This window comes from Leptodactylus fuscus, chromosome 11 (assembly GCF_031893055.1).
Source record: "Leptodactylus fuscus isolate aLepFus1 chromosome 11, aLepFus1.hap2, whole genome shotgun sequence".
NCBI lineage: Eukaryota > Metazoa > Chordata > Amphibia > Anura > Leptodactylidae > Leptodactylus > Leptodactylus fuscus.
Window position 1 is genome coordinate 51,628,054 of NC_134275.1, and position 12,570 is coordinate 51,640,623.

At 40.4% G+C, this 12,570-nt stretch overlaps 1 protein-coding gene across 2 annotated transcripts in view; it reads left to right on the forward strand.

Moving 5' to 3' along the window:
• The window catches only part of DIAPH2 (diaphanous related formin 2), an 824,584-nt gene that overhangs the window by 261,802 nt on the left and 550,212 nt on the right, over positions 1-12,570 (forward strand). For both annotated transcript variants that reach the window (XM_075260108.1, XM_075260109.1), the window contains one exon: positions 2,672-2,786. In XM_075260108.1, the coding sequence (XP_075116209.1) occupies positions 2,672-2,786 (115 nt within the window). The remainder of the gene's footprint in view (positions 1-2,671; positions 2,787-12,570) is intronic.

Here is a 12,570-nt window from a genome sequence, read left to right on the forward strand (position 1 = left end):
TTATGTACCTTAGTGGTCCTCACATAGTATAATGCCCCCTAGTGCCCCACACAGTATTATGTACCTTAGTGGTCCTCACATAGTATAATACTCCCTAGTGCCCCACACAGTATTATGTACCTTAGTGTTCCTCACATAGTATAATGCCCCCTAGTGCCCCACACAGTATTGTGTACCTTAGTGGTCCTCACATAGTATAATGCCCCCTAGTGTCCCCACACAGTATTATGTACCTTAGTGGTCCTCACATAGTATAATGCCCGCCAGTGCCCCCACACAGTATTATGTACCTTAGTGGTCCTCACATAGTATAATGCTTCCTAGTGCCCCACACAGTATTATGCACCTTAGTGGTCCTCACATAGTATAATGCCCCCTAGTGCCCCCACACAGTATTATGTACCTTAGTGGTCCTCACATAGTATAATGCTTCCTAGTGCCCCACACAGTATTATGTACCTTAGTGGTCCTCACATAGTATAATGCCCCCTAGTGCCCCCACACAGTATTATGTACCTTAGTGGTCCTCACATAGTATAATGCCCCCTAGTGCCCCACACAGTATTATGTACCTTAGTGGTCCTCACATAGTATAATGCTCCCTAGTGCCCCACACAGTATTATGTACCTTAGTGGTCCTCACATAGTATAATGCCCCCTAGTGCCACCACACAATATTATGTACCTTAGTGGTCCTTACATAGTATAATGCCCCCTAGTGCCCCACACAGTATTATGTACCTTAGTGGTCCTCACATAGTATAATGCTCCCTAGTGCCCCCACACAGTATTATGTACCTTACTGGTCCTCACATAGTATAATGCTCCCTAGTGCCCCCACACAGTATTATGTACCTTAGTGGTCCTCACATAGTATAATGCCCCCTAGTGCCCCCACACAGTATTATGTACCTTAGTGGTCCTCACATAGTATAATGCCCCCTAGTGCCCCCACACAGTATTATGTACCTTAGTGGTTCTCACATACTATAATGCCCCCTAGTGCCCCCACACAGTATTATGTACCTTAGTGGTCCTCACATAGTATAATGCCCCCTAGTGCCCCCACACAGTATTATGTACCGTAGTGGTCCTCTCCATAGTATAATGCCTCCCTAGTGGTCCCATACAATATAATGCTCCTCAGTGGCCCATCACACACTTAAAAGCCCCTGCATAGATCACACTTTAATCTGGTCCCTCAGACATTGATCTGTCCCACCTCCTCATGGCCCCCTCAGACATTAATTTAGAATGTCCCTTCCCAGGTTGCCCTCACAATTTCATGTTGCCCCCACAGTATCTTGTCCTCTCCTCCAGGATGCTGCCATTGTTTAATGTAGCCCTCTATGTTGTCTCTACAGTTTCATGTAGCTCTCCAGGTTGCCCCCTCAGTATCATGTCTGCCCCCTCCCAGGTATCCCCTACAGTTTCATGTTCCTCTTCAGTTTCTCCACTGTATATAGCAAAAAACGAGGAAAGAAAAAACTCTTAGCCTCGGAGGACGCCGATGAGTTGGGGCAGCATTGGACCCACTGCTCAGGACAGAAGGACTGCAAATTCAGGGGGCCCCCTCAACCATAGGGCCCGTGCAAGTGCACTTTTAGCCCTATGGTAAAGGCAACCCTGACCATGAAGATGATAAGAGCACTTTTGAGTGGCAAACCTATGTACGACGAGCTTGAACTAGTGGTATGTCTGCCAGCCAAGTGGTGCCAATATCCATTAAAGCTAATTTGAGCTAATATGCAGATTAGACCAAATGTTTGCATTTTTATAGGATTTTGAGAGCATTCTGTTTTGTTTTTTTAAAAAATTACACTTTGCTGTGCTCTGAATTGTGCTTTATGTTTTTGCACCTTTTTCCTCTGGTACTTTCCCAGCAGGACAATACAGGCGTTTTTAGAGATTTGTAAAGTTTCTTATTCCTAAAATAAAACCCATAATGCCAGAGATTTAATAACTGTGATTTAATGGCCGCTATAATCATGTGAATTATACATAGTCTTAGAAACTGTAGGTGATACAGACTGAGAGGAAGACTTCTATTTTTGTATCTAATCCTCCAATGTTACATTGCATTATAAAGTGGTCAGCTTCGCCTCCCTCCTCACATACAGAACGGCATCCAGGTCTTAAAAATTTATTTTTAAAGGAGACCACTCCCAAAAAATTCAGTAAGGCACGGAATGGGTTAAAATTGTTCTGCAGCAATGATGCACTGACTACCACATATGAGCACCATTGGAGTATCGCAACTAGAGATCGATGCAGAGGACCCCGGGACCCAAGTGGTTGGAACAGCAGAGCAAACAAGAGGTCTACAGTCCTACTGCAACCTACTGACTCAAGGGGCTGTTTATTGTATCCCTTTGATTATTTATAAGTTACAGCGCCATATATTTTGTAATGGCTGTGTCTGGTATTGCAGCTTAGACCCATTCAACATAGCTCTATGCTGTACTACCAAAAACAACCACTGTAGAAACACCTGCAGAAGCCCCCCCCCCCCAAGGTCTGAATGGATCCCTATTATTAATTTCAAGTGCAAAAATTTTGCTGACCGCTCCACCTTTGGATGAATTTTCAATATTTTTGCTTGATGTCATCATAATGTCATGTGTTGCTTTCTGTATCACGTATTGATCTCCAGTCTGTTCCTCTTGTGCAGGTTGAGCCACAGGAGCTGTCAGAGGGGTCTTTCTGGGTCAAGGCCAATGAACAAAAATTTGAATATCCAGAACTTTTTCCGAAATTGTCTCAGACTTTTGCGACACATCAGAAAGGTAAGGAACTTGTAGATGATGGCATACATTGCATTTCCATGGCGTATATAGAATATGTCATTCATTTATTGGTCATGTGAACATAATGTTCTACTTTATAAAACTGTGAAAACTGGAGCAATTTAGGTTGTTTCATAAAGGCAATGTTCATGTCTTCTACTACATCGGGAAACCATGGGGAGGTCAATCATTCTTGAAGGATCATATCCATCTTGTCAAACATACTCTACCTATGTGAAGCCCATGTACATGCTGGATATACAGGGTGCCCGCTGTAACTCTGCTGCCCAGCTGCCCATGGACCCTCATAAACCTTGTACCAGTCCAGTTCCATAAGTCCATGTATTGGGGCAAAACTCCAAATTGTGATTCCGTTTTGTTTTATCCACCAAAAACTTTGGTTGATTGTCATTAGCAAGTGGCTCAAAAATATTTAATAATAATTCTTTCTGTGTTACTGCACTAAATTTTCCAACCCATTTGGTTTTCTAGTTTGCACTACCATGCCCATGCACTGGCCACACTAGAGCAACGTGGCTAACAACCGATCATCTGTAAGGGGCCTAGTAGAGAAGCATTTATCAGGCCAGCCTTGTATTTGGTGCAATTCCCAGAAGTCAGACCCCAGCAAAATTTATCATCCTACAAACATTTCTATGAAGCTATCCTTTGGCTAGGCGATAAATGGGGTTGAGCCGATCTTGAGATTTCAGGATCGTTTTTAAAATCCGAATTTCGATCATTTTCCAGCCGATCGTAAAATTTGCTCGATCGCCAATCGGGATCCGATCTTTCCCGATCATTCAACCTTAGTCAATGCTTCTCTATGGGAAAAGTCACTTTTAGGGTTGAGCCAATCTTGAGATTTCAAGATAATTTTTAATATCCGATTTTCGATTATTTTCCAGCCGATCATGATCGTGAAATTTGCTCGATTGCCGATCGGGATCCAATCTTTCCAGATTGCTCAACCCTAGCGATAAAGATTTTTCTTAAAAAACTTTTTTAATGGGCAACACGATGGCTCAGTGGTTAGCATTTCAGCCTTGCAGCTCTGGAGTCCTGGGTTCAAATCCCACCAGGAAAAACATCTGCAAGGAGTTTGCATGTTCCTTACCTGCATTGTGATTCCAAACCTGTTGTCTGAATATTTTTAACAGCCATCACTTTTCACTTATTTTTTATTTTTATGTTACAAGCCTACTGTATTTATGTAAATTTTATTTTTGTAAATTAATTTGCATGTCCAATGGATGGATATAATTTATCCACTTCCGAATTTGCTTGGATGACTTGGAAACCAAATTAAGCTTCATCCTGCTGTCCTGTTATCTGACTTGCAAAGAAGTGGGCAGAAATTAAAGTAATATACAACACGAGGATGACCACTGCGGAGTCCAATTAATACTGTATAGATAGTAAGCTTCACTAAGCAGGCGGCCCTCATGTGGCTTTAGAAGTAATTAAACAAGTCGAAAACTTCAGAAATAATGACGGGTGCGCCGCGCAAATTAATAGAAATTCCTATATAAACTGCAGGCATATATGTATAAACCAGAAAGAGGCAATTAGTGGAGATGTTTAATGCATAGACTTGCCAAAGTCCGATGATTTTTTTTTTTAAATTTTTTGACATGAACCAACAGCTTGTGTGATAATGTGAAAAAAGTATAAGTTTAAAATTAAAAAATGGGAATAAAATGGAAATGGGCTCTTCGTATTGATTACCTACCCTTAGGAAAGTCATCAATACCAGATTGGTGGGATCTGTCATCAGGTAACTCCACCATTCAATATATAGCAGATGTCACCGGAACAAAACAGTGGGAAATAGACGGCCCCATCTGTGTAGTGGCTTCGCTAGATCAGCTCACGTCTGGTTTTGGCTCCGTCCACTGTGTCCTTCCGGCACCAATAGCTGTGGATATTAGATTATCAATGGGAGTTATATTGATAGCATATCCGTAAGATATACCATTAATGTGATATTAATGGCGTCTAGCACCTGGGGTTGGACCACCACTAATCTGATATCGGTTGCATAACAATATAACAAAACAAATCCATCCAAAAAAAACACCTTTGAAGTCGAACAGCCCAAGGTCTCCTTTTTGTAAAATATTTTCTGAAATTTTCATTAAAATTTTGGTAAGATTTTGCTAGGCTTGGTATTTGCCTTTCTGTAGACTCCCAATGACATATATTTTGGGATTTTATGCTGTTAAATCTCTCTCTCTCTCTCATGGAGATTTTTTTTCTTCAATGAAAAAATTGCAATTGGCTCCTAACCTTTTAATAAGGCAACCATTGAAAATTTATACCAGAGCCCGATGGGCTTATGTACAGAGAGGAAGACCATTGCTATGGAGCCTTTAGAGCACAGGTCAAGCCCTCTGCCCTTTGACACCCCACCCAAAAAGAATTGCATTGTGAGAAAAGAACTGATGGCCCAGAGATCAATGGGGTGGAAGGGGAAGCAAAAAAATCAAGCCCGTCTGTCCATTCTGATCTTTCTCATGGGGCCAACTTTTTCTTTTTAACATCACTACCTGAGCCAAAATCCAACCAAATCCAACAGGGTATCCTATATTCCTCCTTAGACATTAGAGTCTAGTACAAATGCAACCTTCAAAACCTCTACAGCAATAGCAAAGTGACATCACTATAGCAAAGTGACATCACTATAGCAAAATGACATCATTGACTCATCCACCAATCAGAGTTTAGTCTTCGTTTTCTATGATGTCCCATAAAAAGTTCCTGAAGATATTTCGGCCACTGACACGAGGCTCTGTATATGGCTATGGTCTATAGGATGACGGTACCTGTCACACCCAGGACGGTCTGCTCTCCTCTGTACACTGGTGCACCCAGTGACCGAAGTCCAAAGTTAATAAGTCTAAATCAGGAACAATGGTAATAACAACCTTCCCTAATTGATAATAAGACGCTTTCCTAACGCCTTGTTTATCAGATCGCTGCATCTCGACGTTTTGGTAATCCACAATTAAATACGGTCTACTGACCTCACTTAATTTGACAGGAGCTTTAAAAGCTTATGATGATGGATGATGAGGGCTAATAATTAACAATCAATCACTATTTAAGACGCGGGTTGTTGTCAGCAGTTCTGGGGTTCTGCGAGAGTAAATGCACTCAAGACAAGGCTGTGTAATTACTTAAAAGACAAGTTTAATATGGGATTTCCAAAGATTTGTCTTTACAAAAATGACCAAATGTCACCGAGAGAGTTGTTTTTCTGTTTTTATTTTTGCTGCACTGCGGCTGCTCTGCTTCTGGCAGGATGTCTATATAATTATATACAGAAATAAATATTACATGCCGTAATAGAGGTGGTGTTTTATCTATTTCTAGAAATCCATTTATTTTTTTTCTAATGCTTATGTATAACTGTACAGCTATTATAATACCGCCCCTATATACTATATTACAACAGCTATAATACTGCCTCCTATGTAAAAGACTATAGCCATTATATTACTGCACAAATATAACTTACAGTATATAATACTGTTCCTATGAGTAGGAATATAATACTACATATGTACAAGAATATAACTACTATAATACTGCTCCCATGTACAAGAATATAACTACTATAATACTGCTCCTATGTACAAGAATATAACTACTATAATACTACTCCTATGTACAAGAATATAACTACTATAATACTGCTCCTATGTACAAGAATATAACTACTATAATACTGCTCCCAAGTATAAGAATATAACTACTATAATACTTCTCCCATGTATAAGAATATAACTACTATAATACTGCCTCCTATGTACAAGAATATACAGTAACTACTATAATACTGCTCCTATGTACAAGAATATACAGTAACTACTATAATACTGCTCCTATGTACACGAATATAACTACTATAATACTGCTCCTATGTACAAGAATATAACTACTATAATACTGCCTCATGTGTACAAGAATATAACTATTATAATACTGTCCCTATGTACAAGAATATAACTACTACAATACTACTCCTATGTACAAGAATATAACTACTATAATACTGCCCCCTATGTACAAGAATATAATTACTATAATACTGCTCCTATGTACACGAATATAACTACTATAATACTGCTCCTATGTACAAGAATATAACTACTATAATACTGCCTCATGTGTACAAGAATATAACTATTATAATACTGTCCCTATGTACAAGAATATAACTACTACAATACTACTCCTATGTACAAGAATATAACTACTATAATACTGCCCCCTATGTACAAGAATATAATTACTATAATACTGCTCCTATGTACAAGAATATAACTACTATAATACTACTCCTATGTACAGGAATACAACTACTTTAATACTACCCCCTATGTACAAGAATATAACTACTATAATACTGCTCCTATGTACAGGAATATAACTACTATAATACTGCTCCTATGTACAGGAATATAACTACTATAATACTGCTCCTATGTACAAGGATATAACTACTATAATACTGCTCCTATGTACAGGAATATAACTACTATAATACTGCTCCTATGTACAAGGATATAACTACTATAATACTGCTCCTATATACAAGAATATAACTACTATAATACTGCTCCTATGTACAAGAATATAACTACTATAATACTGCTCCTATATACAAGAATATAACTACTATAATACTGCTCCTATGTACAAGAATATAACTACTATAATGCTACTCCTATGTACAAGAAAGAATATTACTGCTCTGGATATTTCAGTAATTCAGAAGATATTATTTTTCCCTTATGATCTGAATATTTTTTTCTAATAACTCTCAGGGCAGTGACTCGGCCCATTGTTGTATGCCGCATCCTCCATTGTGTGTAATAAGGCCGGTATTTCTGTCCTCTCTGTGTCACGCAGCTCTCGTCCAGTTTCTATTACAAATCCCATTAAGAGTCTTTTTGAGAAGTATTTTCCTATTAGGTCTCACTATTTTGAAGAAATGTCCATAAAATGGCGCGGTTTACCAATTAGTGAGCGCTCCGCAGGAACAATGGCCGTCATCTCATTACAGCCGCCTGTGTGAGGAGGGATGTAAATGCACGGACCTTGTTATTCCAAACTTTGCTGCATTTTTAATTTCCTAGGAGAGGTGACCTGTCCCCTTCATGTTTTACTTCTATAGAGGTGTAAATTAGCTGAAAGAATAAAAAAAACAACCACCCAACAATATGGTATAGAATATAATCTGATCTCCTGCCCAGGCTCAATTTAACCATGTATGGTGCTTTTGTGTTTTTCTCCCCCTCTTTTTGGATGTATTTTTCCACTATCATTCATTCTGAGCCTTGTGGTTCATGAATAGAATGGCAGTGCTACTGTAAATACTGACACACAAGAATAACAGGAGACACGGGCACATAATATATACAATGCTCTGGTGACATCCAGATAACTCAGTTACTACTGAATAGAATATTCATTTTATTAAGTTTTCACACAAAGTTTTTCCCTGCACTCCATTTTTTTTGGTTGACGTCCACCCCACACCCGCAGTCAGCATCGAGCTCTTTTCTAGTAAGATCCTTGTATTCTTCAGCCCCAAGAGTCAGGATGACACTAATGTAGAGCGTTCTGCTCGGTCACAACTTCAGGGTTTGTCTCATGTGAAAAATGTCAATATCTCCGGCGAAAAAATTCTTCTATGATTTATTCCCCCTCGCCCCTTCCTCTGTGCTGTATGGATCCCCATGTAGAATAAATCACCAATGATTTAGATATATACCCAATGCAAATTTCTTTGGGATCTGGCAATCTGTCTTGTGTTTACAGTACATAATCCGTCTTGGTTTATGAGTCGATATTTTGTTTGCTGCATCCCATAATATGCTGTGATAAAAAAAAAAATGTGGAGTTAGCTTTTGGGTCTCTTCTCCTCGATTTGTTGACCCCAGACACCTCCCTACAGTACAAGTCTTATGCACTTGAAAAAAAGATTGTATTTGCGAAACGCGTTGGGTTTTTATCCAATAGAGAGAGACCTTTTAAACCTTCCTATGTGATTAAGCTTCCCTTTCTCCTGTGCATACTGTCCTCCCTACCCTTGTTTCCCACCCTGGCTTCCTCCCTATTTTTGGGAAGGTCCACATTGGGGGATGGGGTAGGTCTGATTGGCCATATTTCCCATACCAAACCTTACTCCCAATATAATTCAAGTATGATAGCAGGAGTCCATTAGGGTTGAGCGATCGAGATCGGATCCCGATCGGCGATCGAGCAAATTTCACGATCGGGATCATCTGGAAAATGATCAGAAATTAGATTTTGAAATCTCAAGATCGGCTCAACACTAAAAGTAACTTTTCCCATAGAAAAGCATTGACTAGGTTTGAGCAATTGGGAAAGATCGAATCCCGATCGGCGATCGAGCAAATTTCACGATCGGGATCGGGATTGGCTGGAAAATGATTGGAAATTGTATTTTAAAATCGATCCTGAAATCTCAAGATCGGCTCAACCCCAGTCCCCATTGCTCTAATGTCCTGTACTATAATCATATTTTTGGTAGAGCTCAGTAGGGACACGGGGAGGCCCAGACTCTAGCACCATAAATTACATTGATGCTGAGAGTCCTGGTTCAGGGTTCGGTCCAGGAAATCCAGACCACATCTAGTCCTGCCTTATGAATCAGTCCTTAGTCAATACTTGTAGTCTCATAAATGAGAATTCTGAAGTATCGGGATCTGCTACAGGCCAGGGGGCAACGTTCCATAAAGACTTCTCTCCATAATGGAGTGAGCTTGTGTGAGCTCCACCATCTTTGTATAGGCGTCCAAGTTCCCTTATTAGCTACGATCCTGCTTATTCACTTGAGCTTCGTTGATTCTGACAGACCCATCACACACCTTCATAGGTTCCATCTGTTGTGGCCACTGACTAATCTTGAATTTTCATGACGGTTCATGTCGGCGGCACGGCACCGCTCTGTAATCCCATTCAGCATTTAATATTGAAATCAATAGTGGATAATCTTAATGGACGCATCTCTCCTGCCCCTGTCCCAGCAGAACGTCCCCATGAATTAACTGCAAAAATTAAACTTCAATTAAACATGTCGCCCATCTTTGGAGTCAATACTGGCCCTTGCAGTGTGTCTGGATACTTTGTATTATACTTGATTGCTCTTTATCATAAATCAATAGGGAGAGCAGAAATATATTTTACATAATACCCGGTGGGAAGGGGAGCGGGGGATGGGAAGTGACAAGATATCGGATGCAACTATGCATATTATCCACAAAGCAAATAAATAAAACATTAGCAGGACGTTCGGGTCTTTCAGCCTCAGAGAAATCATTTTTACCTATTTTAATTTTTGTGAACCTTCTTCAACTCACCCTCTTTTCTCTTCAGGTCAGTCTCTTCTATTTGCCTTCTTCTCCGCTGGCTTCTCTTCCTCTCCTTTCTAAGCTTCCTTTCTTGTATCTTTCCTTCTTTCTTTCTTCTTCTTTCCTCCCCTTCCTTCTCCTCCTTTTTTTTGCCAAATCCTTCTTCTCTTTTAGCCGCCCCTTCCGTTGCTTCTACTCTTATGGCTATTTTGTCTTCATGTTCCTCCCCTTCACCTTTTCTTCCTCTTCCTTACCTCCCCTTCCCCCCCGTTGGCTTGTTCTCGTCTACTTTTATGACTTTGCCTTGTGGCAGGAACTTTAGAAAGGTTTTTCAGGCAGAAAACAGCGACATTGTTAATTAAAGTGCGTTACATTTTGGTCCAGAATCACAAGTTGTATGAAACAAGACTAAGTTGACTGAAAAGTTAGTGAGCATTTGACATCCCTTTTCTTTCCTTCTTCCCTCTTCTGTTCTTAAAGTTCCTCCCACTAACTTATTCTTTCCGAGCATTCCCTTATACTCTCTCTACTGTTCATTTTAATTCCTCCTCTCTTTTGACTTCCTCTTCCTCTCCCTTAGCCCGTCTTTCATCTGCTTCCTCCCTCTTAGCCTTCTGGTCTTTGCCATTTCCCCCTAAATCACTCCCCCCTCTTCCTTAGGGCTACTTCACACGGGAATTCAACGTTTGCATATTCCATCGCGGCTTTCCGCTCCGGATTAGTACCAAATGAATGGGTCTAGTCCGGAGGGTGCTGTCGCGAGGTGGACACTGCGGCTGAATCAGGCAACTAACCACTAGCGGAAAAAAAGAACACTAGCGGTCTAAATAGACCTCTATTGTGAGGGGGTGGATTTTGAGGCCGCCAAAATCTGCCCCCTCTTGCCCCATGTGAAGGAGCCCTTTGGTTCCTTGCCTTCCCTCCTTCTTTGCCCTCTCCTCTTCTTTTACTTTCACTCTTTTAGTCTCTACCACTTTCTCTTTGTTCCTCTTCCTTTCCCTTAACGTCTCCTTCTCTTCTTCTGTCTGTCTTTCATTGCTTATGTCTTATTTTCCTTGTTTTACCTTTTTTTTTTCCTTTTTTATTTTCAATCTTTTTAATTTTGCTTTTTTTTTTTTTTAGTTTTTCTTTTATGTGATGCATTGTGTAGAGCAGGGGTGCTCACACTTTTTGAGCATGTGAGCCACTTTAGAAACTGACTAAGGGATAAGATCTACTACCCACTTTTTGTGGGCGGGGATAGGGTGGGGCCGGGGAGGGCCAGAGGTGAGCGCCGGGTCGGGCCAGGGGCGGGGCCTGTGAGCAGGGCGGAGCGTGAGAGCAGGAGACAGCTCTCTGGTGTCTGCTTGTTCACAAAGCAGGCTAAGAATCATCTCCGGACACTGACAGGCGAGGCTGCCACAGCCCTGACTGCGAACAAGTGCAAGGCCCTGGCTTGCCAGTGTCCGGAGATGATTCTCAGCCTGCGCTGTCAACAAGCAGACACCAATCCCACGATCGACCCATACGTCCTTCGTGATCGACGTATTGGGCACCCCTGGTGTAGAGCGACAAGTATCTTGTTGGTGATCTTTTTTGTCACAAATGTCTTCGTACATCCTTTTCTGAGATACAGAATACAATACTTCCAACCTAAGAATCTTCACAATGGCTTTGAATTACGGATATTTGCTGTACGCTTAGATCATGCTTGAGGGGTATTAATGGATTTTGTCAAGTTTTTAGCCAATTTTTTTTCTTTTATTTTCTAAACCCTCAAAAAGTTTTCTTGGCTTTTTATCACAAGATATTTACCCTTCTAAAAGTTGAGAATGCTGCAAAACGTCGACTTAAAAAAATGCCGTTCTCTGAAATTTCCTATTCATAAATCAAAGCTCACTGTGATGTTGAAAATTTAGTTTATGCAACCAAAAAGTTATCTGCACGATAATATATCATCAGAGTTTACAAGAGCTTTCGACATTTAAGCAAGTTTTCCCTCTCCATTTGTTTTCAAGTCCTGGAGTTGACATCTGTTGTGTTCCCTGCTTATTACTGTTTTGAATATTTAAAGTTTTGTCATTTTAATTGAACTTTAATTTGTAAAAGTTGCGATTTTGTAAATCCCGAGAACATTTGTCTGGCACGAAATCAAAAGTTTTTACAAACACTGTGAGGCTCAAATATGCAGATGACTGGAATGAACATCACAATAAAGCATTAAAGAGACTTCAATCAGAAGGGGGACTATGTCTCATCATGGAGACGAGATGTGAGGTGTACGGGGACTTATTAGACCATGAATGCCCTGCTGAGAATTCTGGGGAAAGAAGATGCAAATAAGACCTCTTATAGGAATAAAGGAACTTGCTCTAGCATCACTTTTTGGGAAGGTAGCTCCCTGTAGATCAATGCCTGGT